We start from the raw sequence: 27,820 nt of genomic DNA on the forward strand, positions 1-27,820 counted from the left end.
TTGATGTTGAGGAGTAAAATTTTGATGTTGAAGAATCGATTTTGGTGTTCAAGAATCAATTTTTGATGTTGAAGAATCAATTTTTGATGTTGGAGAATCAATTTTTGATGTTGTCTTGTCTTGTCTTTCACGAGTGAAACGGAGCCGCGCCCGGTTTCTCCGTGCATCCAATCCCTCGCGCGTATTCGTACTGTATGAGTGTATATCCCGACGCAGCGGTTCTCAAGGATCTCGTCGCGCCGACGATACAGGAGATAAGGAGATAACGGCCTCGACGCAGCCCTGCTCTCAAGCTCCGCTACATATCCAGCCCTGATTTATATTTATTGGCACAATAATAACGAATTTTATGAAAAAAAGCGACACTGTCTCATGCTCTTTACCCTCGTCGAATCTGTCCCGCGGAACCCCCCTCCCTCGAGGTATACGTTCCTTGATTCTAACCTTCGCGACATCATGGCGTCCGATTGCAGTGCATAATTTCGCAGCGCGAGCGACGGCGGTTACTCGTCGGGTTCAAGTCGCGGCGGCTCTCGTCGTGCTCTGGCGTCTCGCGTCTCGGCGCGATCAACGAGGGGACGCGGGAAAGTGCGCGTTTTCCCGATCGGCCGCGTGTCTGACGATCTCGCGAAAAGACCCGCGAGGGATAACCTGATTAACCCGCGCGATCGATCCGCCGCCAACTTCGCGCCTCCGGTCGCGCGTTCTTTCCCTCCTTTTTACGTTCCGACAGCGCCGCCGGTTGGCGTATCGACGTCCGCGACGATCTCGGCGGGCTCTCGGCTGAAACGGGGACCGACTCCCGGCAGTCCCGGCATCGTTTCGTCGTCGCGGGACGCGATCGGGCTGGTGAACGCCCTCCCTTCCTTCCTCCCACCCTCCCTTCCCCCCGCGCATGTGTGTGTATGTGCGCGCGCGATCCGAACGTCGGTTCTTCGTGTGCGCTCCCGCAGCCGTGGAATGCGCCGCAGTGGCGGTCAAGAGGCAACGTCGTGAGGACCGGGAATCGTTCGCGCTGCGGCTGGCCAGAGTCGATACTATGCGTCTCCACGGATCGAGGCACATAAGTGCTTCGGGAATTGGCGCGCGTACCAGCACGTGAAGTTCCAAGGGCGGGTAAGTCCGTGAGAACCCGCGCGAGTTCGCTCTTTCCCTCTTCCCGCGCTCGTCCCCTCCCCTTCCCTCCTCTCCCGCCGGTTGGCAGATCCCGCGCGTTCAGCCCATCAACGCGGCGAAACCAGGTCGCGGGACGGCCGATATTTTTGCGGGGCCCCCTCGCCGCGCCGTCGGCGGCGGCCGCGTCGAGAGTGAATCTTATCGATCGAGGCGCGAGCGCCCGGAGGATCGCTCGGGTCTCGCTCTTCGGCGCGTCGTCTCCGGGCGGCTCGGTTCTTGGATTCGTTCGAAGGAGAACGACCAAGTTAACGCGCGGCTTTTCCGCAAGAGCAAGTGGTCAGTTCTGTGTCTCTCGCCGTAGCGAGGGACGCCAAGGGCCAATTTCGCGCACGTCTGTTAACTGTTTCACCAGAGTTCAGTCAACTCCCTATCTTTTTCCATCTTGTTCTCTGAGAAGAGAACAGAGAATCGATCCAACCTTCGGTTAACTGCTAACCGGAGTACCGTTAACTCTCTGTCTTTTTATCCAAGAAGAGACTGGGGTAATCAATTAACCTTTCGGTTAGCAGTTAACCGACGTTTGTGAAACTGATCCTGAGTGAGTTTCTAAAGTCCTTTCAAAAAGGAGACGAGGCCGCTCGGTTTCGGCGTTTTCGCTATGGTGCAAGATATAGAATTGACCCCCGGAGCTCTCGTATACGTTTCGCCTTTGAACGAATACGAGAATGGAGCCCCTGCCGCGCCGTGGAAAGAGGAGTCAGGCAACCCGATTTCACGCCGCGTCACACGGCGACGGCTTACCCCGGGGTTCGCGCAACGCGGAGCGTCGCGGATAATTAGTCGCGAGCGTGTCGTGTCTCGCGGGGAGAGAGACATTTTTTAAATATAATTATAATATGAATGCCATCGTATAGCAACTTTTTAATAACGTGAACAATTAAGTAACGAGTAGTAATTCTAATTTACACATAAGGTTTTTTAATAATATAGATATGCACGGTCTGCCCAAAAAGTATCGGGACTGAGTTTTTCTAGCCGACAGAAAGGGGTGGAGGGTGATCTCCATGAGCAGGGACGTTGGTTGGGGATGTCAGGTGTGCGACGCGACCCGGCTCAGTCGTCTCTGGGTCTTCGCAGAGTGTGGATCACGCCCGGAGTGAGCAGCTGTTTCCTGGTGTCGTCGGGAATCAAGATGCAGCGCACGATTGGACAGCGGTATGCGATCGAGTTTCGGGGTGAAACGAAACACCAAGACGTCGATCAGAGTCCAAAAGACAAGCGACTCACCAGATTTTTTTTTCAGTTCCGTGCGCTGCATCTTGATCCCTGGACCACGAAACAACTGCTCACCCCGGGCGTGATCCACGCTCTGCGAAGATTCGCACTGGCCACCGGGCCGGCCCGCGTCGTATACCTGGCATCCCCCACCAACGTCCCTGCCCATGAAGACCCACCCTACCCTTGCCACTGATTTTTTCTAGCCCAGTCCCGATACTTTCTGGACAGACCGTGTAGATGCCACTCGACGCTTTACTATTATGCGACCGAGATGATAAAAATTCCGCTCCCAGAGTCGCGTGGCGATCAACCTGTTAATAATAACACCTCGAGAGGAGTGGACTTGCACGTCTATTTTTAGGTCGCATTACATAAATCGCGACGTCGAACGCGAGATTTACGGGCGAGCGATCGCGCGCGACGCGTGAGACCTCGCACGTGTCCCCCGCGGGGCCGCCCGTTCGCCACGGCTCACCTCGTGCTCGTTCCCGGAGAATCTCGGGCAGAGAAATCTCCCCCGAACTCCGAGGCGATTCCCGAATTGCGAGATGATTCTTTCTCTGTCCCGCTTCCGAGACTCGATTCTTGAATCATTCGCAATTGCTAAAGAAGATATCCGAGGGGGAAATCGCGGAGGGCATTGTGGCGTACAGATTTGCGGCATTACTGGGCAAAGATAAAATAAGATAATAAGATAAAGTAATGCCCAGTGGACATTGGTGTACATACAAGATTTTGGTCAGCGGTTTCCCCCTCGAAAATATCTTACGCAGGTAGATTTCTAATAGCGAATTCGATTGCTCGCGCTGGTGCGCACCAAGGCCAGTTTATAGTCAATTTTTATACTTAACTTTGGTACACGCTCAAAGAGTATTCGGCCAAACAATGATCCGCGTGGATGCAGATCATTTTACTGGCTGTGAAATATTTCAAGAAATATTCAAGACATTTCTCAAATGTAAGAATTGACTGTAAACAAGCCTAAGTGTGCAGGCAACCGAGTTCGCTGCAAGTGTCGCGACGAAAAGTTGCTCGCTATTTTGCGTATCTGTTAGAAGCTCGTCTGCGGCCTGCAAAATTTGTAGCAGCGACATTCTAGCGATACCTTCTGGAGAGCTTAGGCTTCATGGCTAAATATTAATCTTCACATTGGATAAAAGTAAATTTCGGTACCGTAGCTACGCGGAGAGGACTTTCTTTTAAAATTCACCCTGAAAGCCGCGTAATCGTGGGACAACGTGGCATTTTGAAGAACTTCATGAGAGTTTGTTCGAGTTTGACCATACATTTTACTAGCAAGAATCTTCTTAGTTCTTTGAAATGTTACCAAGCATTTTACTAGTGGAGCGTACGGTGACATTTCAAAAACCTCTCGTAAAATTCTTCGAGATGCCGCGTGGTCCCAAGATCGCACGATTTCCAGGGGCAAAATTTCTAAGGAAAATTCCGTACACGGAACCCCGTTTCAATCGTCGCCGAGAAATTCTTTCGAGCTCGCTTGTTACGCCGATCCACAAGGAACGTTAAACAATGGCTCTTCGGCGCTCGCAACGGTCACCTGCGTGTCATTCGCGTGACCAATCGCTGCGCGCGCGGTTCCCGAGGTTTTTATTCTTTTTATTCATCGCCTCTCGCGCGCGCCGATGATCGCGAACTCCTCGTTCCCAAGCTGGGAAATACGAGAGCCGTCCGCGCTCGCGGTGAGCGGAATCCAATTTCCGTTCCGCGGCCAGTCCCGCCGTCGGCGACAGTCTGCGACGGAGGCGATATACCGTCGCTCGTGGCAACCGCGAGCGTGCCGTGACTCTCGCCGCTCGTCATTTGCATTTTCCGATTATCACGCGGCGTTTTCCGCGGCGATCCCGCACCGGCCCGGGCCCCGCGGCCAGTTGCTGCCCTCGGACGAAGGCGAGCGCGACGAGCGGGACTGACGGAAGATGGATTCGGCGTGCGGATCTCCTCCGCGAAGGTAATTCGATACAACGAAGGGGGAAAAAAACACCGGCGTACTCGCACGCCTCTCGGCGCCGCGGCGAGTCAAGTGACGCACGCTCGTGTGCCGTGCGCATCGGTGTTTGGATTCGTGGCGTCGTGACGAGCTGGGCTGTGCCCCTGACAGCTCGGCGCTCGCGAACGAACGTGGAAATATCGCGCGATATGTTAAATTAATTAACGAGGACGCGGTCGGTCGGCACTCTCTGAGGGACTTCCCTTCGCGCCGCGTACACCAGGACCGGTACTCGTAGTTGCATCCTGTACTCGAGACCGTCTTAAAGTCCTGTCCCGAGATGCTGTATGAAACATTCCGCTGTCGATATTCAGCGACGCGAAAATAACTTTCACTTGGGAGGCACTAACCGAGATGTTAAGTTGCCTAGCTACAAAAAAAATACGGTAAAAATGTTTCCCAGAGTGGAGTTGCGAACGATTCAAATAAATCGATTACTAATTGCGGGCCCCAAAATGGATTGCTAACTGTTTTTTTCCCCCCCGGAGCATTGGCTACGGATCTAAAGATGATCTTAAGGTCCACGGTAGTCAGAAGTCAAAACGGTATGTCGGTCCCTCTTCTCTCACCCGGGAAGAAAAAGGGTTGACATGTAGCTCCGACTTCTGACCAACGACTATTACTAGATTAAGAGATCTTAAGATCGTAAACATAAGATTTGACTATGGATACCGGGCCTAGAAATTTCCTGAAACGGTTCGCGAGCAAGTTCTGGCTTGCCAAAAAATTTCGACAATACACGTGTAAACGGCACACGCACGTTGCGTTGGGCTTTTGTGACACAAAAGAACTCGAAATGAAGACATTTCACTTTTATGCAGTTTTCAAACATGAAGCTATTAATTACTGTACACCGAGAACCATGTCTATGGATTTCAACGTGGCTCTCTTGAAAAAAAAGGGCTTCTGTCTAGTTGTGAAGACATTTCAATTTTACATAACTTTCTAAAATAAAACGCTAAAATAACAGAACTAATAATCACTGTATCCCGGGGGTTGTGTCTATGAATTTGTGGTTCTATTGAAGAAAAAAAAAACAAGGTTCTTTAGTGTACGCGTACGCGTGCCGTGGGTGGCAAGATCGCAGTCAGCCGTTCGAGACGCGAGCGCGCAACCGATCTCTCGCGGGCCGAAACAGAACACGCGAGGCGGATGAGAGAAACGACAGTCGCGAGACGGCGGATGCCGTCCTTGGCGTCCTGCGAGAGCTCACGTTCGCAACGAGGAGACTCGCGCCATCATCCCCCGGCTCGCCGACGGCTCGTCGGGCGACGGCGCATTCGAGCCTGCGATGTACGTCGTTCCCTTCTGGAAGACCGCTTTCAGGTATACGTTAGTTTTCGATAGACGCTCTTTTCTTTCCCCACGAGGCGAGGGAGGTTCAGTGACCTCCGAATTGTCTCGCATGCCTTAGGCTTAGATTTTTCAGTTCAACGATCGGAACACAAAGCGATGTAACGTTCACAGCGAGACACGAGGGCAAACTGCGGAGGGCACTGGGGTGTACAGATTTGTGGTATTGCTGGGCATTATTGGAGCATTAGTTTGTGTAATAGCCCTGTCAGTGCATTATAAAAATGAAACAAGATAAAGTAATGCCCACTGGGCATCGATATACACAATTTTGGTTCACCGCTCGGCAAGACGTAAGTCACAGGCTACGTTTCCACCGAGGATCAAAGTCGGGAATAGAATCGGGTCAGAATCGGGTTGGGCTGAGCGCTTCGGTGGAGACGCCAAATTCAAAAACTTGAACCCTATAAAATTTTAAGGTAAAACAGAATAGAGGTAAATCAAAAAGCTACCTATTACTATTTAACCTGTTGGTGACACTACAAGGGGCCCGGAGTATTCTCGGATCTATGAAACCCTCCGCGGTCGGTCACGTTCGGGCGATTAGCGCTTTATCGCGATCTACGTCGCCCCGCGATCGACGTGCCTTCTGTCCTTCGCGACCTTTAAATATCGGTACGTCACGCGGGGCCGATCGATCCAACGCTCGAGAACTCGTGCCTATGTACACTAGGAGTCACTGATGCCTTTCCGCATGAATTTGTACACCTTCAAGTACATTTTGTGTATACGTACGTGGAAAATATACATGTGCCTAATTCATACGGGAAGGCATCAGCGATTCCTAGCGTACACGTGTCCACGGTGTCCCGCGAAAAACATAGTATAATATGAAAAGGCCAGGGTGATTTACCCGAGCATGATCCAGCAATTTGGTCTCCGACATTGTTCGGGTAGATCCATGAGCGAAGTTGGATCCTGCTCCGGTAGCGGAATATGGCAAAGTACCACGTATACGGGACCGGAAAAATCAACGAGGCCGAGAGTGAGTAGACCTGCTTAGTTACACTATGCGAAAAGCGTATCTCGCGACTGTAAAGCAAAATAGATATGTCTAGGCGCTCACCGTTGCTCGTAAATGCAACGTCCCCCTTTCCAGGTGCAACGCGAGCGTTTTAAAGACCGACCCAATTTCGCGAGATTATCCGGGACGTGGCAATAAATTGGCAGACGATTCGAAAATCGGGGGAAACGCGCCAGAGAGCCTCTCGACGCCCGTTTGCGTTTCACCATCGAGATGCACTAGGACAGGGCAGGGGCTATTTGAGTCGGTTGCGGGGAAAAAGTCGGACGAGGAATTTTCGAGACTGGCCTCCGTGGCCTCTTGAAAACGTTTCGTCCGCAAGTAGTAGCCACCAATTTCAGTCAACAAGTGTGACGAATCCGGTATCAGAGCGCGGGAAGCGCGATACGTCCGCCTTTGAGCGATAAAAACGCCCGCGATTCCGCTCCGACATCAGCGCCCATCGACGTTTTATCGGTCGGCGTAGACACTCTGTAATCAGAGGGTGTAATCAGAGACCGGCCGTCTCACTCTTCTACGATCGTGGAAGGGGCATCGGGGGGAGTCACAAGTAGGATCGACCCTGGGTGTGACCGGGCGTAAGGATCAGAAACACCCTAGCACGCGTTGACCCAGAGAGGCCTAGCGACTGGCCATAAGTCCCAGTCTACAATAGATGATTTAAGCCCTAAGCTTTAAGAAATTGGCCAATCACGGTCAAGTATGAGTAGAATGCGCGACTGTGATTAGTCAATTTCTTAAGGCTTAGGGCTTAAATCTCTATTGTAGACTGGGACTAATGCGTGGTCTACAATACGTGGAGTAAGGCGTGGAGTAAGGAGTAAGGGGGAGCCCTAACTTCTAGCTTTTGGTGTAAGGAAGCTGAAATACGGGCATGATTTTTAAAATTATTGTAACACTGATTGATGGCATTTTGATTCACCGAGAGTAAGCCTAAGAGCTGAAGCCTACTCCAGCTTACTCCATGTATTGTAGACCAGCCTTAAGAGTCCGTCAAACTCCTGCGAGTGAGAGGGATACATAGGCTCTTCTACGACCGTAGATCCTTACATTCGTTCTACACCCAGGGATGATCCTACTTGTGACTCACCCGCGATGCTCCTTCTGAAGATAATTCGCCTACTTGCGGCCCTTTGTACTACTCCCTCAGATAAGCCGCAGGGAGGATTATTTTACGTCTTTTTTTTTAAATATGAACCGATGAAGAAAATTAATTGTTTTTAATGTGTAAAATCTGTGCCAATGGTAAAATGTGCAACGATAACCTGTACAAAACCTGAAACACTGATAATGATAAAAAGCCTCGGGTTCTTATTATCAAGCCCGTACTTGTGGAGCAACAATATGAATATGGTATGCAAAATAATGTGTTATGTGATACACAACAATGCGGTGCCTCACTTCGCTTTGCTGTAATATGTAACTCGCGCGCGCGCGCGCGCGCGGTTCTAGCTGCGCTTCTACTTGGCGCGAGACACTGCCGTGTCTCGTGATCTTAATTCCCTTGCGTTTATTAGCTCAGTGTCGCAAAGAGGTGCACGACGTAACGCATGAACTTGCCATCAATTTCCAACTGTTATTAAAATGTAGCAAAAAAGAAAGCAACTTACGAGTCCAGAATCCAACGTCCACCTCTGCATAATCGCGCTCCGATCTCGTTTCAACTCGCCTCTCTTCTCCCAGCGAGTCGGAGGGAGATGCGAGGTGAATGAAGCGCCGAGATTGAAATCCGTATCGGGGTGGCGGCGAGACGCGAAGCTAACTCGCGGTGCTCGGGGGGGGGGGGGGTTGCACGCGTCGGTGTGCGGGAATAAGGTAGGGCAGGCGAGTGACCGAATTCGCTATTTAGGCGGGACCTGCGTCGCCGCGCACGCCGCGTTCCGTCACGCGGCGCATCGCAGCGGCTACGGGGTTTGTAGTAGTGGGGCAGCGCGCCGCGAGAGGGTGTCGCGCCGACGGAGAGAGAGAGAGAGAGACAGACGCACCAGGACAGGACAGGTCAGGTCAGGGACTCAGGGACTCGAGCTCAGTCTTCGCGTTCGCGTGCCGGTGTGTCGGTCGTGCTGCATCCGCCAGTCCTCGCGCTCTCCCGGTGCCGCTCCCGCGCGTGCGCGCTGCACTCCTTTCTCTCTCTCCCCCCCTCCTCTCTCTCCACCCCTCCTCTCCGCCGGAGAAAATCGCGCGGTCGAGTTCCGGGCGCCGCTGGAGCCCGGCGGAACGGAGCGGAGCAGAGCGTGGCGGGGCGGGGCGGGGCGGAGCGCAGCGAGCGGCGTCGCGGCGGATTACGCGCCGTGCACGATGCAACGTTAAAATTAATAAAAAAACCACGTTGTTCTCCACCGGGGAGACCACCGCCGTCCCATGTCCGTTCCACGGCACACGCTCGGGCCGGCGGAGTGAAGTGAGGTACCAGATTATTGTGTAGCGCATAATCGCGGGCTGCAGTGCGCGGCGGCTAGTAACACGACGGATGCGATGCCGACGGTACGCGCGCTTACATAATTGCCCCGCCGTCGGTGCGCATTAGCGGCGCGGAACGCGGCGCGAAAGGAAGAGAGAGAGAGAGAGAACGAGCGAGCGAGCGAGTGCGCGTCCCCACGGCAACGGCGGTGGTTGTTCGCACGCCCGCGCCAACCGTCGATTTTACTCCGCTCGTGACCACACTCGGGTACGTATGCGACCGACGTAAGAATCGGACACGACACACACCAGCGCACACACGTACGCGAAACCAGCCCTCCCTCCCTCCCTCCACCGTCGCTCCCGCTGCATCCCGTTTCCTCTGTTAAGCGCGTGCGTCTCTCTCTCTCTCTCTCGCTTCCTCCTCCCACCTCGGCACGCCTGTGTCATATCTGCCTCTCTCTCTCTTCTCTTCTCTCTTCTCTCTCTCTCTCCTCTCTCTCTCTCTTTCTCTTTCTCTCTCGTACCTTCCGCTCCGTTCCCCTCTTGCTCCCTCCACGCTCTGACAGCTTGGTCGATTCACGAATCCGCCGGGGCCCAGACAGCTCGCGCTCTTTCCCGGGCCTCTTCAAAATAAGGCCAAAAGGTTACGCTCCTCGAGGACTTGGAAACTCCCCCTCTCCCTCGCACCTTGCCCTCCACGCCCTTCGTCCTCCCGCCTGCCTTTTCCCCATTTCTGTTTTTATTCTTCGCCCCGCTCGCTTTTGTTGACGCGAGAAGGAGGACGTCGCGGGCGGCCGGCGCTCGTCGCCCGCTGGAGCGACGACGATGACGACGATTACGATTGGAGAACGCGCCTCGTAAACACGCAGGCGGTACGCGGAAATTTCTTTTCTCCGCGTCCGCCCGCCCGCGCGCGTCTCTCGGCGCGTGAATGAAACGAACGCGCGTGACTCCCGTCTCTCGTCGACGCGCGAGTTCCCGCCCGGGGGAGAGAGCGGGAGCGGGAGAGGGAACCGCTCAATGAAATTCGATATCGCGGTGTCGTTGCACGGTATTCGGCCTCTTTCTCTCTCGCTGGCGCGCGATCGCGTAATCCGCGACCTCCGACACGCTCCGGACATTAGATTCCCCCCCCGCGTATCGAATAAGCAGCGTTCCCTCTCGGTATCGACACTTCCGCAGCGTTTGATTTCGCCGCCCGCGCGTTCCCAAAAAAAAAAGAAAAATTTTGCCCGGCGTTCGTTAGTTACGCTCACCCCCTCCCTCTTGCCGCATACACACACACTTTGCATCTTTGATTTTCGCCCGCCGTCTGATTCTGTTTTTTGTCCTTACTTGCCTTTGTTTGTTTCTCACACACAGGTCTGGCATCAATACATATGTTGCACCTTTATTTTCTATTTATTTTGAGACTGCTTAGAGAGAAAGCGAGAGCGAGAGAGGGAGTGAGAAAGATGAGAGCATTTGGGGGCCCAGGCTGGCCCACGTGCGTGGCGGCGGCGTTGTCCCACGCGGAAGACGTAGTAATGAATTTGTTTATATTTTTTGTATTTGCCGATGATCCTCCCGTCGATGGTCGTTTCTCGGGGCGGCACCAGTTGGAGTACGCAACAGGAGCCGCAGCGGCAGCTGCTGGCGGCGGACTCGGTCGCGCAGCAGCAACGTCAACAGCAACAGCAGAATCAGATCGTCGCGTCGTATCAGGCAGCGCCGTCGTCGTCGTCGGGAGGTGATCTGCAGCAGCAGTGCCGCAAAATGACTGACCAGCGTGACCAGCAGCAGCAGCAGCAGCAGCAGCAGCAGCCGCCGCCGTCATCTCAGTTCCAGCAGCCGCCGTCGCAGCCGCAGCAGATCAAGGGCAACGAGGAGCCGCGAACGAATCTGATTATCAATTACCTACCGCAAAACATGAACGAGAAGGAGCTCTACAGCCTGTTCGTCACGATCGGCCCGGTCGAATCTTGTCGGGTCATGAAGGACTACAAGGCAAGCCACGTGACTGCTACACGCGATCTCGTACGGATGGCGCGTCCCTGTGAGATTTTAATCTTGCGTTTCGCCGTTTTTCAGACTGGCTACAGCTACGGCTTCGGTTTTGTCAACTACGCGAAAGCCGAGGACGCGGCGACGGCGATAAGCACGCTGAATGGGCTTCAGGTGCAAAATAAACGTCTCAAGGTCTCGTTCGCTCGGCCTTCTGGTGAAGAAATTAAGGAGACGAATCTTTACGTTACGAATTTACCACGGTAATTGCTTCTCCTTTCGATCTTCGTCTCCCGCACGTACCGCGCAATTCATTTAGTCGCGTCTCTTCAAATTTACGTTTTCGTTTTGTTCCACCGTTACTTCTCGTGTCTCTTGTTTCGCAGTAGAAAGTATTTTTCCAATTCGTCACATTTGAGACGACAAGGCCGGGAATTAAAATCTCTTGCCTGTCCGGCAATTTCTCTATCGCTAAGCTCTCTCCGGCGTCCCGACTGATCCCGATAAGTACGGAAAGTATTGTGTATACTGAAAGACACCATTTATATTTGCAGAAATATAACGGAGAGCCAGATAGACGAACTTTTCAGTAAATACGGCAACATTGTGCAGAAGAACATACTGAGGGATAAACTGACCGGTTTGCCGAGAGGAGTAGCGTTTGTTAGGTAAGCGGGCGATTAGTTTCCACGATTAATCTCGTGATTCTTGCATCTTTCCTGTATCGACGAGCAGCTTGTGAGTACCGTGCGCGCACGGGACGTAATGGCACGGTAGCCTCGGCGGTTTTAACGAATATATCAATTTATGACACTTGCACATTTTCGCCGAGCGTATAAATAACGCGCCGGTATTGCAGATTGGAACAAATTCAAAACAGCTGCTCGCGGTAATCATACTATATCGTTGCACAACGACGGTTATGCGTGTGTCCACGCGTGCGTTATTTGTTTTGCAAAAGTTTCCTGCCAAAGTATTTTTGTACAGCTCCTGGTTTCAATTGCACAATTCTGATACGCTCCCTTTAGTCTGGCCCAGATAACCGCGAAACATGAATAAACCTAGGGATAGCGGGATTGTGTGGGAAATGGGTTGTTGGAAATAGCTGTTGCAATCTATGCCAACAGCTGAGAATCTCGCTAAACTGTGCCCCCCCGTCGGCTGTCCCGTGGCAGATTTTGCCGAGCCTAGAAAAAGGCGAGCGAAAATAGATGACAGAAGTTAACGCTCCTGCAGAATATTTTTAGAATCCCTGCGAGTTCCTTACATCAACGCGTATCGTCACGCACTTGGAGTTTGTTGCCTTTTATAAGCACGTCCACGCAATTTTGTAAACGCGACCGCACTGAAACGTTCCTTATCCTCGTTTTGCCCCGATATAGATTCGATAAGAGGGAAGAAGCTCAGGAGGCTATCGCGCAACTTAACGGTACAATACCGGAGGGTGGATCAGAGCCGCTTAGCGTAAAAATCGCGGAGGAACACGGAAAACAAAAGGCGGCGTATTACGCAGGCTGGCAGGCGGGATACAACCAAAGCCGTGGTAAGTAATTTTATACCTTGCGAGATCGCTGCATTAATAGACCTTATCTCGCAGCTTGGCAGTGGTAATCGATATATCAAGTGAGTCTCTAATGCGCGCATTGTTCCTGTTGGAATTCAGCGCTTTCTCAAACAAGTGGAAACACAAAGTCAGTCAGATCGCCACTGCCTAGCGGAGCTTGCATTTTTGGCTTCTATGCTAAACAAATACATGCGTATGTGTTAACTGAAATACACGGTTAAAATATACGCATATGTATATATTAGTTTATATCATTTGCATCTTTATTACGATTGTTGTAATATGCCTAGTCTATATAGGAGAGCACTCGATGTTACAATTGTTTCGTTTGATCGAAAGATTATTATATATATATATATATATTTCATTCTATTTGCCTGATATGTCGAATACGATTCCTGATGGAGCGTGTATTCGATTCTTCTCGTATCTCGATACATTTCTCAGATTTGCTAGTGTAGATTATTTTTATATGGCGCAATGCTTCTTACCGCGACACACACACACATACACGTATTACTATATGTCGTATCGCCGCGTTTCAAGATGTCTTGCGTCACACATTCAGCATTTTTCCTCCGTCTCGGATGAAACTCTTTTAATTTTGCCGCGTGCGTATCAGCATTGACAGTTTGACAGGGTGTCCAGTGGTCAGGGAAACCGGGAATTGTCAAGGAATTTTAGAAAACTGGAAATGTGAGGGAAAATTCAGGAGATTTTATTTATCTGGAATAATTTGAAGTTTTTAGAAGATAAACCTTTCTTTGGCTCTCAGTACACCAATTTTCTGTTTCGCTAAACTTCAATTTGCTTATAAGCGTGGTCGGTAATTGATATTTTCGTTGTCGTGTTTTATTTCAATGTGTTCAACTGAGCCAAAACTATTAAAAAAAAGGATGAATTGCTAAACAGTATCTAAGTAAGCTACTATCTAGTTGCAAACAAAATGCAGCTAAGCGAAACGAAAGCATTGTATATGATTACGTACGATATCACAAATGGTTCGAATGGTTTGTAATGATACGTTCGTTCCTATTACACGATGTATTGCACATAGATGGTATAATTGCTTTAATTTCAACTTTCACCTCTTTAAATTCCGGACTTTCGTTTCCCGAGAAAAATATTTCAAGGACTGCGTCATTTAACATCCACTTGATTTACCATGTACGCAAATTACGCATCTTGAAAAAAAAAGTTACGCCAAACGGTCAGGGAAAAATTAACTCCGGCTCCTGGAGAAACCTGATAAAGTCGGGGAATTTTTTTCATTGAGTTTACTGGACACCCTGTCCGACTGCATAGGTCGCTATTCATAGATATATGTTAAATATTATGTATATATTTTTTTCTCTTGTCATACTGATTGTCTAACGTTGAAATATTTTGTCAGATAAAATGGCTGCATCTAAATCAGGCCACCACGACTTGTTGACGCACTAGGCACCTTTTGTGTGCACAGAGAACCGAAAAGGTGTTTATATTCTGACACGTTACACACGACCACACATTAAGACGCGGTGAGAAAGATCTCTCGCCGCGCCGGACGACTGGAGACACGGTTCCCCGCGTTTCTTTACTCCTTTTCACACACACACACAAATACGTTTTCTCTCAGTTTTCTCTTTTATTTCTACTTTTTCGAAGTCGCGCGCATGATCCGATGTGAAAGAAAAGACTCCGCCTACGCTCGGGCGGTTACCGGGGCGAAAATGAGAGGGAGAGAGAGAGAGAGAGAGAGAGAAAGAAAAAAAAGAGAAAAAGCCGCTTAAAGGGCTCTTGACCGTACGATCGAGCGGACAAGAACGCGGTGTTTGTGACAGAAGAGTCTTGTCTGTGATCTGGTGACGAGAGGTACGCGTGGTACTATTATGTACACACGCGTCACGGGCTAGTCAGTCAGTGACACGCGGCGTTTGCGGTACATAAACACCTTACACACCGGGAGACACACCCCGTTGCCGCATAGAAAAAAAAACGGAAAAAAGCAGGGGGGGGGGAACGTGCCGTTGATAGAAACTTTTGAGTTTGGATGCTGGTTAGCTGGATTACTTACGATTCGCTATCTTCTGTTAATTTATTTTCCTAGCTCTGCTGCTATCGTATTTTTTGCTTGACACTTTGTTGTTAAAAGGTACTACCGTTGCCCGTGTACAATGTTATATCGAGCACACAGTAGCTTCGCGTCCGCCGATATTAAATATCATGTTCCATATGGCTGATGCTGTTTGTGCTTTAGCGCGACTAAGGCGTTGTTTAAGTTTCCGTACGATACAATTTTGTTAAATAATACATATATTTATTTACATATATATATCCATATTATTTCCTATATATAGTGTCCGAAATATATATTTTTGTTTTCACACACATGTGTATGTTCTGTCTTCCACTGGTAATTCAATTCCAGTCCTGTTTAATTTTAAGCGAATCCAAAGCGAGGGCGATTTGTGTACTGTCGAGCGTTTTCGATCGTTATGTTGTGAACCGTTTGAGGGAAAACGGGAACAATCGGTGCTTAAGTCCTCTCAAGAGAGGACGGATGCTTTTCAGTTTGCAGATTAATTTTCCCCAATTGGCTCTTCTCGTTTAGACGTTAACTCGTAAACCAGGAGGATACGAAAGCTCGCACGCTCGCGAAAAGACGCGCGATTTGTCTCTAGCGACTTGGCTGTGATTTGATTGCGATCTTATGCTTTAGTAAGGAATCCAAGTGCATGATGCTGTGTCCTTATCGAGCCGTTGTAACGCGCCAAAAAAAAAAAACAACAACCATGGAACTTATATGAAATAATCAATGACGTTTTCATTTCTATGCATGCCTCGTGACTCGTGAAGGAGAGCGTCTGTACCCGACGAGGAATAAATATCAGCGCTATGCTCATTACCTGTACTGAAAGGGCGAGGGACGTTGTTGTTATTGTTGTCGCCGCCGTGCTGTTGAACGTTCCGAATGTTATATATATTATATACGCACACGCGGCCGTCCTTGCAATTGTAATGAAACGAAGGCCCCGCCTTCGTGCTCCAACGAGCTGTGATCGCGCGAGGAACGTTTCTCCGCCCGGCGGCTTCCCAACGGTTTTAGGCTGGATTCACCACCCTGGTAGAGAAGCGAACGCCAATCAGAACTCCGGTAGTGAAGCAGCAACACTCTACCCTGGTAGAAAGCATGAACTTTCGGCTACTAGCGTGACTTCTGATTGGCTTCTTCTGCTTTACGGCGCTCCGCTTTTCTGCCCAGGTGTGAATCCAGCCCTAGATAGCGAATTGTTTGTTAAAGATATCAATTGCGCTCGCCGCATCGTTTGTTAATCGTATAAATTGCATTGATTCTACGTTACGGCGTCTTTATATACAATTAGGAGGTAATTTTCGCGTTGAGTCTCGATCATTTAGCGTTTAAGTTGACGTTGGCGAAAGTGTCGAGGTGCACCGCGTGTATTCCAACGGAAATGTGATATGTAAAATATATACAAGGAGCGTGGAGTAGACTATAAACGCGACCATTTCGTCAGTCTCGTTTCGGCAGGACTCGATTTACTTTGTACTTTGTGGCGGACGGAGAGTTATGCTTACTTTAGAGAGGCGTCAGTTTGTCAAGTTTTAGAAAATAATTTTCAAATTGGAAGTCTCAGCCAACGATCTTTGGCGCTTGTACGGCAGGAAATTTGGAAGAGAGACGCGACTGTGTGAGACGAAAGTCAAATAAAGAGGTCCTCGAAATAACTCGGGCAGCGATTGCATCCGAGGGACACTTGTACACCAAATACCGCAATATGATTTTTGCTCAACGATCGTAAAATTAATCGCAGTTATTCGACGAGTCTACGAGTTATTACAGTGTATATAAGTCTGTTTCGTAACATTAAGTCTTTGCGACTTTCGTTGTCCCGAAACACCACGGTAGAATCGTCATCGTATACTGCGAAGATCGATATAATTAACGCGCAGACTGGAAATAGACTTCGACGGCGTGTTTCCTGTGGGATGTCCATTTTGGATTTAGACAACAGCGATTGTTCGTAGAACGTTGCGCGTAATACAAAAGAATAATCAATCCGTCGAGATTGACATCTCAACGATCTAGAGAATAACGAAATCCGAGAATAGACTTCTCAAATTGTCTGCTACGTAGATAGTGTTAATTCTCAACGTATGAAGAAGCAAATGACACGCGCGGCAGATCTTGTAGTCACGTATAGCCGCTACGGTCCTTAGTGAAATTCGCAGATCGAGTGACTAATCAATAAACATTGTTTCTCTCAGTAGGGGTCGATATCTTTCTAAAGTTTATTCGATAGCCAAGGAAAAATATCACGTACGCGCGCATGCTTCCTCGAGAAAGAATCCGACTATGTTCTCGGTGGCGGTCTCGGACGGAAAAGGCGAAACGAGTAAAGCAGTAGTATGACAGTCGATTTAGCTATAGAATGCTGTGTTTCAAAATAAAGACGGGTTTTTTTTAACACGGAGGAAAGATGCGGAAACAGATATTTATTAAGAAAGAAGAGTCTTCCTCGTAAAAAGATCGGCACGTTGATGCTCTTATTTAAGCCTAGTCCACAATGTGCTCTTTGCGTCTAGAAACATTCTGTTTTGTAGCCAATAAAAACGTTCAAAAAATTTGTGCAAGTTGATAAATTGTACACTGTACAATCGTACGTTGTCGACAAAGTTTCGAAGCGTTTTGACTTGCTTGTACAAAATGGAATATTTCTGGACGCGAAGAGTACGCTGTTGGATTAGACTTTAGACAATGATGATCTGACAAGATGAAGGAGGTCGTGGAAAGATATTCAAATCAACATCGAGGAGTTACAAGTAGCTAAATCGACTTTTCTGGCATTCGTGCTATCAATATATCAGTCGCCGGACGCAAACGGATATCAACGGGCGAAGCCACACGGCCCTCCGTTTGTTCGCATCGGCCCGTGATGCGCCGCGAGGAGCCACCGCCACCGAATGCATCTGGCGGTTAACCAATAGTTAGCTAATTAACGATACAATATTGAGAGATAGACGAGATATTGCTCGATTTTTGTAGAATAGAATCTCGCGGACTCTTTAACGATTCTCGCTGTTAGACTTTTTCGTCCCCCCCCCCTCCCCCCGAATCGTGAACGACGCTTTAAAGTTTAAACGACCGACCCGGCGGCGAGGGCGCCGGCGAGAGGTGGATCCTGAAAACTAGGAGTAAAGCCTATCACGCAATAGAAAAGCACAGGGCAACAGGAATAGGGAATAACACAGGCAACAGTAATAACTAAATTCCAACTTATTCAGAAACCGTGTATCGACGCACAATGGAATATGGAATAGGCAATAGGAACAGAATTTCCGATGCGTTGGATTTCTGTTCTCTATTCCCTGTACCTGACCTACCTGACCAATCACAGTTGAGACTCTGTGACAGGCACGTGGTCTCAAAAAGCAGATGACTGGACAGCACTCCTATTGCCAACGAATCATTGTGTCTTGGCATCACATAGGTTCCTATTCCTCATTCCTGTTGCCTGTGCTTTCCCATTGTGTGATAAGCTTAACGTGTATGTCCTTCGACCCTGACAATCGTCCATCCTCCGTGGATTTATCGCATCTTGCCAGTTGCGTGCGACAGAAGGAAGTGGAATGCGATCACGCTCGGGGCGCAACGACAATACGGGTAACTTTTCGCCAATACGATTGCTGATAGCGCGTCTCCGCGCGTGTAAAATAAGATGTCCTTACAATAATAAGAATATCGATATATAGTCTTCGATCGTTGTACACTTATGAAATAAAATTTTTTGTTATCATTGCAATGCCATGCGTTAAGCAGTAAAGCTACTTGACGAACGACTGCAAAAGTAGTTAGCAGACACTGCCTAGAACTGCGGTCCGATTCTGTCACGGATGCGACCCAAGTCCGAGTCATCTTCGACGCTCTTTATATTATGATTTCATTGTACGAGCAGTAAATCGTTCGTCCCTCGTGTCTGATCGCGCCCCAGTTTCTTCTGTCTTGTCGTAGATCGCGTTTGCAGGCGGGAGACTCGTTCTCATCCCTAACTGGCGCACACGCGGATACTTGACACGCGATAATTGTAGAATTATGCGTAATAATCGTAACTTTTTCTTCTCGGGGGGACTTGGAGAAGATCGAAGCCAAGACCGCGTAAAAACGTCTCGCAAATCTCGATTGAGGTATACCCGACGGGCATGCTAATTAGGAAGTCAATAAAGAGGACTATATGAACGCCCGAAGGTCGCTGATGACGTTACCAGTTAGGGGCTTGAAACCCCAATTGCGTAACGCGTTCGAGGACACGATCCACCTTGCTCAACGTAAGATATTTAGACGCTGCTTCGCGCAAGGGCGAACCTCGCGATGTCGGAACTTTTAGGAATTTAATATTGCGAATGCGCCGGCGTTTGACCCGCTTCGGTTACTGACCGATCGATCGTCGGCGAGTTGCGAGCCGATGGACTACATTTTTAAACGCCAATACGCGTTCGCGGATAGTTTGCGCGGCGCAGTAATCTAGTTTAAAATAAAAAAAAACCGTGTGTCGTTTCAAGTAGCTTCAATACTTTTCCTTTTATTTTCTTCTTGTGTAGAGAGTTTGTTTCAACGTTGCAGAAGCTTTGTGTGAAACACACTCGCATTGGCATTCTCTCTCTCTCTCTTTCTCTCTCTCTCTCGTTTTAATTTAAATAATTTAATTTAAATAATGATTCTGATTCTCTCTCTTCCTTTCGATATTTGAAACGTTTGATTAATCGGAATTTTTTGACATTTGTCATGAAGAATACCTGGGGTTTGCGTATAATTTAAGGGATCTTCGACGATCGATTGGTCGACGAACCGACACGCAATATGTTGCACAGCACGATCGCTGCTAGATGATAAGAAGATCGATTAAACGTTGAAAACTTCATCAGTAAGGTAGACAGATTAATATAAGGCATCTTTCCATGCGCCATGAGAGAAACCTTTGTCGTTCCTTCGTTTCGCGGACAATTCCGTATTGAAGATCTTAAACGTCGAGATTGGCACAAATGTGGTGGATAATTCAATCGGTAAAGATATTAGATTTAATTAAAAAATCTGTCGACGAGATATGTAAAAATTAATTATTAAACACCGATGTATCTTCAGGTAATTATTTGATATCAAATGTGAAAGTTTATCAATCTGAATGGTCCCAAATTTGCGAGCGTGGCGACAAAAATTGTATTACAATATTGAAATTGGTTCTCCCTTTCAATCTAAAACGACCTGATACTTGAAATGCGAGCTCGACTTGGCGTCGTAAGCGGAAGATGCGATTGTAACTAGGTTTAACTTTAAACTATTAAGTAGTAAATTGTAAGGTCTAACGGATCGAAGAATGTGCGAAATGGTTAATCCCGAAGTCCAGTAGTGCTAACGATGGCTGTGATAAGGATAAGAAAATACTAACGAGAATTGCAAAAAGAAAAAAAAGTATACCGACGAAACAAGCGGATTAGCGAAGCTTCTCTTCCTCTCTTCCGATCTGATTTTTAATGCCGATATAAATTGATTTCGATATGGCTGTACAATACACCGGTATAGTTACGTTCGAAAACTGACAGCGTACTAATACATTGGACACATGGCTTCTTCGTAATGTCTCAGTTGATGCACGATATTGATTGTGGCTAAGTTAGTAAACAATACGCCGGGGGTGTTCATAAAATTCTCGCATTTCTCTTGGCTGCAAGATAACGAATTTGTAAAAGAAATCATTCCGCGCCGTGCGATTTGAAAGCTTGTTAAATTTCCAACGTTGAATATTTTCGTAATTTACATTTTACGCGATCGAAAAATCTCAAAGAGACGTTTACGTCCCATTATGATAGACTATAAAGTATATAATCTCGTTAACTCGTGTGCGCAAAGTTGCACGCGAGTCTTAATTTATCACAAATTTTTATTTTGTGAGAAATAATTATCAATTTCTTGTCAATTAGACAGTTGTTAAACGTTGCAAATTGTGTCTGGCCGTAGAAAAGTGCGACAGTTTGGGGGATACCCTAAAGTTTCGGAGAGGAGAAAATTCGGCTTCTTCGGCCTCGTTTGAGAACACCCGCGACATTCTCGATGATATATTCATCGTATTTTTCTCTTGTTCGTTATGACATAAAAATACAAAAATATATATATATATATACACATATAGTCTACGCAAATTTCTGAATTAGCGAAAGTTATCGTCGTTAGGCGAGTCTAGTGTCTCGTTAACATCAATGTTTACAAAAATGCGACACACGTACAGACAGCGATGAAGTACACACATACACGATAGATAGAAATACACGGAAAACTATGACACAATTATAGTTACAGTTACAGATCAATGTTCGTATCTCGTTGTACGGATATTTGTATTTAAACGTATTGAGCATTAAATGTAAATTATTGTATCGACCGCCGCTTTTTGTGCTGATGATGTTACAATCAATGGGATCCCCTCGCGCGACGTTAAATCGATCTTAAGCACAATCCAGACACTCGACGAATTCAATGATCGCGAAAGAGAAAAATAAACTATATCACACACGCACACGACACAGAAATAATGGGCTCTCTGTGATACTTTTGTACAAATTCGTTTCCCGCGGGGATTTACGCTAATTAAAATTAAGTGTTGAAAATCAGATTGCAAGCATTGCGCGCCTCGCGAATGTCTTTTTCGCCTCCTCCTCCCGCCCCCCCGATCTCGGTGGAGTTTTTTATACTCTTGACAATCGGAGTTGAAGTACGACGAAGTTTTCCTTCGCGAGAATGAGAAAATCATCAGGACAAAAAGTAACGCTCCGGAGGACTGACGTTTCAAGAATGAAACTATCCCCCGGGGATCTTCTAATCGATATCTTATATCTTTCCTATTCTCGTTGCCGCAATCGCGAGTTTCCTCAACGCGGTCGCTCATTAAATTTGATTAAAACACTAGAAACCGACATATACCAAGTCTAAGTCATTCGCGCCACCCTCTTTCTCTAAAATACGCTCCTCCTTCGCCTCTCTGAACATCTCCCGAGAAATCCAATGTTGAAAATGTAAGTGTCAGAAATGCGTATCTTGAAAGAAAATGTGCTATTTTTTAAAACGATTATAATATCGCGAAAAGACGTCTTTGAGGAAAACAAATGTCGAGAGAACACTTCGAATCTTGTTGTTAGACCACGAATTATAATTAAATTAAAATCTATTATATTTAAATGTCACACACGTACAAGTAAATTTACATATTTATTATCGTAACATATGTATTAAAATATAAGTTTTTTATTAACAAATAAATGAAGAATAAAACTTACGTATTCCGTTTAAAAAATGCCGAATCGCGTTAGCAAAGAAAAAAAAACAATGAAGGAGGAGCGTCAGAATCGAGACTCGTCTTTCGGAAACTGTTGTAACCGCCCGCTTTCATCTTAGTCATCCTCAATTTTCCAGGAGGGAGTGGACTCGGGATCGGCAGCGGCGGACGGGCTCGGAGCATCGGGGGTCCACCTGGAATGGGCATGGGTATCGGCGGTAGCGGTGGTCCGGGGATGTTGAACCGAGCGGGTGGTTTCGGACCGCGCGGCGGTGGACCTCACAGCGGCAGCTTCCTAGGGGGCGGCGGCGGTGGTGGTGGCGGAGGCGGCGGCGGCGGCGGTGGCGGTCCGGGTGCCATGCGGATGGAGAAGATACACCCGCATCGGTTTAATCCAATCGGCATGGGAGGCGGCGGTGGCGGTTACGTGCAATCGCACTTCTGGTGACCATAGCGCTGCGACGACGACAATGACAGTGACGATAATGATAACAGTGACAGCGAAGATGCGCGTACATTCACCACGACGTTAGTCGCTGGCTGAAGTCCTATTCATTTCAGAATCTCCCCACCTGTCCAACTTTAAGCGGTTCTCGCAAAATGTGTGTCCCCATTGATCTGTGTACTCCGGCACACCTCGTGCAAACGAATGTACCTAATATCCACCCTTGCATGTAGATTACGCAGTAACGCCGGCCGTTTACCGCGCGATCGCGGGGCCAAGAGTCCAGGATGGGGTTCAAATACGAAAAACACTTAACACTTGACGCCGATTCGACATCGATTGACAATAATTTCTCACTGAGAACCTTATTGTATGATCTTACGATATTAGGTATATTCGTTTGCACGATGTGTGCCGGAGTACACATCGTGCAAACGAATATACAGATCAATGGGGACACACATTTTACGAGAACTGTTTAAAGTTAGACAGTTGGGGAGATTCTCAAGTAAATAGGATACGTGAAGTAGGTAATGCGAGATTGCACTACGAGGGACGTGTACCTTTTTACTACCGCAGACCGAGCCCAGATGCCCCGCGAATTTTAGTTGAAACAGTGGACAAGGGCACAAAATATGATAGGAGGAATTTTGTCATCCCGCAAGACAAAATCACCATGTGTCAGGATTCATGGGTGGATTTTTAATAAAACTTGGAAAGGAAGATTCATGTTATCAGTCCTCTTCTCGTGTCATTCGAAATAAAAAGGCGGTCTACATTATTCGCGTTTACACCTCGCGAACTTTCAGCGAGGCAGGACTCGGGGTCTCGCCTCGAATGCTAGGCTTCGTGGTTTAGCTCGCCGTTTTTTCCCTCCCCTCGATCGACAATTTTTGACACACATTTTGCGAGAACTATTTAAAGTTAAACAGGTGGGGATATTCTCAAGTGAATAGGATACGCGAAGTAGATAATGTCGTGACGAGATTGCACTACGAAGGATGTGTATGTACCCCGTACCGCGGACCGAGCTCAGATGCTTCGCGAATTTTAGTTGGAACAGTGGACAAGGGCAAAAGATGAGAGGGGAAGGATTTTGTCATCCTGAAAGACAAAATCCCTCCCTTCCGCAATGTATCAGGATTCATGGGTGGATTTTTAATGAAGCTCGGGAAGGAAGATTCACGTTATTAGTTCTCTTCTCGTGTCGTTCGAAATAAAAAGCTCGTGAGTTTGCTCGCTTGTAGAGTAGCCGAGAGAGCTGGGAGGTAGGTCGGATACACCCGGGTTAGACCGGCTTCCTATTTACAGGGTGACATACGAGAGGGTGTAGCTCGATGTTAATATCAATGTCGAGAAGAATTTTATTGATGTCGAGAAGAGTAATGGTGTTGTTACACGCTCTGCAAAAGACTGTTTTTATCGTTTGTTAATGGAGAGCGTTGTTTACCGTTTAAAGATTATGCTAAGCATATTTTACAATTGATATTTTTATCGACATTGATGTTAAGATCGAGCTTGTGGACCTTTTCCCGTGGATTATCTCGCATTTTCGCGATAGCTACATGGCAAAACTGGGTAGTTGTAATTCTATTGAACTCGGGATGCCATGCATCCTTAATCAGTTTTATCAATTGCACACGTTGGATATGTTCGGAAATAATCTCGATCAGGGAATCAAGTATCTATTTAAAACAATAATGACTTGAAAATCTTTATTGTTTCAAATATTAACCGAATGCCCGTAAATAACGGAGAAAAGAATGAACTTCGATCGGAATTATTTTCGAAATAAATCGTTGCTATCCGCGATTCCAATTGTCCATCCGGTTTTATTTTAATTCCATTTACCTCGTGCGCGACCGTGAAGCTTATAAGGAATTTACATTGTTACCTAATACTAGAGATAATTAGCAGTCTCGTTTCTCCAACCTTACTTCGATACGTTGGTATTGATAATTTTAAACGCAAATTACGTACACACCCTGACTTATTCACGAACTATGATTAAACGTGAGATACCAAATTAATATTTTACAATATTAAATTCAACTTGTAATCAACACTTGATTGGTCAAACGTTGCTCTAGCAGTTTCACGGTCGCTCGAACATTGGTTCCAGTTCATCAGTGTTCGGCTTATATCACTAGACAATATGGTACAAGGTGTGTTAACAATTTCCCTACCGGTGAACTCACGACCATGAAGGGTTGAGGGATTCAGATAGACCGCGTTGTGCAAAAGGCTAACAATTCTATGTGTTGCAAATTTCATTTTCATTTAAGTTCTAATTCTTGAGACTACGTGACATTTAATCATAAGACAGAGTTTTATCGTAGGTCGCATTTGGGAGGGCGGAGTCGACGGACACGGGGCAACAGTTTCCCGTTTAACGCGGCACTGGATATCAGTGGTATCCTGCGGCGAATAAAAATCTGTATATTTGTGAGATACGATTTCTTTTTTTTTCTTTCCTTTTTCTAATCAGATAGAACGCCTGTGGCAAAAGATTCTTTCGGAAAAATCCAATATCCGCAAACGAATCATAGATAATCTTACATGTTAAGGAGCTAGGCATACAAACGAGTCGCCAAAATTAACACTAAAAAGTATTACTTTAGTAAGGAATGCTGATTATATTAAATTATTATAAATTATTATAATTTTAAACGATATATAATATTTATATTTTCCGTGTGATTTTTCATTCGTGTTGAAAACAATATTTTCTTAATTCTCGGATTCGTCTTTCGTTCGTGGCCGCTTCTATTTAGGTATTGGATCTTCCGAAAAGGCATGTTTATTACGATCTGCGATCGAATTCCAAAATCGTTTTAGTTCGTTACGACGCCGAGAACACGTGATCCGAACGTGTGCCGTAGTTAATTTAGATTAAGAGAATTTTAAACATGTGCCGCGCGGAAGAACAGGGTGAATGTAATTTATTTTAATATTTGAGAGCAGTATTAGGACGAAATCGCGTATTCTTTCGCAGTCCTGTGGACGCACCTTCGGCACACGTCGCACGTTATATTGAATTTTATCCGACGCTTTGATAGCGTTTTTACGAGGTTCGTAAATGTGTTGCTGGAGAGAGTGAAAGAGAGAGAGAGAGAGAGAGAGAGAGAGAGTGTGTGTGTGTGTGTGCATGTGTGTGAGTGAGAAAGACGCGTAATACATGAAAAAAGATATTTATGTAAAGCCGTAAACTACTTGGAATAAATACGATTAGCAACTATATATTTAGCTTTTGTTGATTGATCGTTAAGCAAGTGTCTCAAGTTTCTATTAATTAATATAATTTTTATTAATATTTTTTATACGCAAAGAGTCGATATCAAAATTTTATATGTTGCGTGTACTTAAGGTCTTGTTGATTAGCGTAGAAGCTTAGCGTCGGTGAATCTCGAGAAGCGCTCGATTTTAAACAAATTGATCACCATCGTTATCCTCGCCGTCAGTGGTGTACATAAACCTCATAGGGAGACTAAGACACTGTCGCGACCTTCTAGACGATGAGACTGACTTTTTATAGGGGACAGATTTTAAGCGTGTACGTCGGAGTCGTGCGTCGATATTTTTAGATAAAACAGAAAAAAAGGGAGGAGAAATAACGGAGCTGTACTTGTCTCCGAACCTGTGCGACAGGTTCCAAGGACAGCGCACCGATTGTCTATAAAGAAATCTGTGATTTGTACAAAGAGGAGTAAATGAGAAATAGAGTCGGTCATCTTAGAGAGGTGGGAAGGAATAGGACCGTTATTTTACGTCCAAGTGCAACGGAGATAAAATCTGAAGCAATAAAGAAATAAAAGTAGAACCGATTTCTCTATTCATGGAACACTAAGTTAACGTTACGCTATAGAATAATGCGCAGATCTTAACTGACAACCATCTCATAAGCAAATCGTTCATTAATTAAATCACACCGTTGCTTTTATATTAGATACGATTTAGTAATGTTTTTAAAGTTACCTGAACATAATTATTATTATAATAATTACATCTTTCTTATTATTATAATTATAATATTATTTTAACATCGTCACTAAAAATAGGCAATGTATAACTATAGAAATCGATCTGCAGGCTAAGTAGTATAATTTATTTATCACGTTAATATAATTATCATTCTGCAATGTATGTATAAATCGTCGAGGTTTGTGTAATTGCTGAGAGTAACCACTACGTTAACAAGAAACTAAATGGCGAAATACGGCGATGTGCTTGATTTACAATTGAAAAAGTTTCGTAACAAGTACAGCCGAATCGTGTAAGTGACACGATACCGACATTCGTTGCGTATTTCAAGCAACATACACATTTCCACAAATGTATAAGTTCGTACATAAGAAAAGATCGTAATAAATATCGAAATAACATTGACGAGGAACAATTATTAACACATTTACATGAATTGTGATGTCGCACCAATGGATGTGTACCAGAAACAACAAAAAACTTTAATAAACTACTGTCCGCTGCGAAGAGGATTTCTTATAACGATATTTTACGAAACTTACCGTAGAAATACGACTTGTACCGGAGGTACTGCGATTAAATTTAAGTTCGTATCTCTGAGGGGAAGATTGCGGGAATATCGAAAAACGAGGAAAATATTTTATTAATAATATGCACGATCGGATGTTACAAATCGTTGTCTCATGCGATGTTAATAATTCAGTGAAAGGGATGCTTATCGTGCTTTACAAGAGAACAAAGAAGGACCGATTGTCGAATGCTTTCCGATGTGCGACAGGTATAAAAGTGTTTCTGCAATTAAAATGTCCTACGATATATACTTGGTTTCATCTCGACGAGTAGAACCGATCACAGTGTTGCCCTTCAAAAGGCAGCTCGCATAGAAAAGAAAGCAAAGTGCCCAATGATGAGCCGCAACGTAATGGTTCGAACAACTTCCTCTGGGACGATGTCTTCTGACCTTCGCTTCCCCAGGACGAGGGTCAGAAAGAACATTGTTGACTAATCCTACTCCTCTTGTTGATTCTTCAGAGCGTTCTACAGGTTTTAAGATTCTAGAATTTAGTTTATTAAACACAAAAGTCTGATGAGAATAGTAACTTAAAACTTAACATGCTTTTGCAAAAAACGCAGGATTTAATATCATTAATATTGGAAGGAAAACTGTTTGACGGCGTCCAACTGGCTAGGGTGGTTTAATTTAACAATTTATTCCGACGTTTCGACCATCCGGATTGTGGTACTTTTCAAGGAAATATATCTACTAAATATTGGAGGAACTTATCTGTAAGCCGTTCGTTTAACAATTAGCAGTATAGCCACCGAGACGAAATGAGAT

The 27,820-nt window shown here is 46.4% G+C and overlaps 1 protein-coding gene across 4 annotated transcripts; it reads left to right on the plus strand.

The window, feature by feature from the left end:
* Positions 1 to 387: 387 nt before the first annotated feature.
* LOC105562671 (sex-lethal homolog) lies at positions 388 to 26,988 on the plus strand. 4 transcript variants are annotated; one of them, XR_001008986.1, is made up of 7 exons: positions 388 to 1,116; positions 10,781 to 11,168; positions 11,253 to 11,428; positions 11,720 to 11,833; positions 12,548 to 12,708; positions 22,193 to 22,675; positions 22,891 to 26,988. XR_001008986.1 is itself a non-coding variant. In XM_012013682.1 (6 exons), the coding sequence occupies exons 2-6, from the start codon at positions 10,938 to 10,940 to the stop codon at positions 22,501 to 22,503; spliced, it is 993 nt and encodes a 330-aa protein (XP_011869072.1). In that variant the 5' UTR covers positions 388 to 1,116; positions 10,781 to 10,937; the 3' UTR covers positions 22,504 to 26,988. The 4 variants fall into 4 exon arrangements, 3 of the variants coding, with proteins under 3 accessions (XP_011869072.1, XP_011869074.1, XP_011869073.1); XM_012013682.1 differs by having other exon boundaries at positions 22,193 to 26,988; XM_012013684.1 differs by lacking the exon at positions 388 to 1,116 and adding an exon at positions 8,921 to 9,185 and having other exon boundaries at positions 22,193 to 26,988.
* Positions 26,989 to 27,820: the final 832 nt, after the last annotated feature.

The sequence above is a fragment of the Vollenhovia emeryi genome, unplaced genomic scaffold (assembly GCF_000949405.1).
Source record: "Vollenhovia emeryi isolate VEMERY1.0 unplaced genomic scaffold, V.emery_V1.0 DF939185.1, whole genome shotgun sequence".
NCBI classification, from domain to species: domain Eukaryota; kingdom Metazoa; phylum Arthropoda; class Insecta; order Hymenoptera; family Formicidae; genus Vollenhovia; species Vollenhovia emeryi.

Bases quoted from the DNA above. Each gene is read 5' to 3' on its own strand.
- LOC105562671 (XM_012013682.1), top strand. From the start codon at position 10,938: ATGACTGACCAGCGTGACCAGCAGCAGCAGCAGCAGCAGCAGCAGCAG. The intron at 11,429-11,719 runs GTAATTGCTTCT...TTATATTTGCAG, and splicing joins TACGTTACGAATTTACCACG to AAATATAACGGAGAGCCAGA. The intron at 12,709-22,192 runs GTAAGTAATTTT...TCAATTTTCCAG, and splicing joins GGGATACAACCAAAGCCGTG to GAGGGAGTGGACTCGGGATC.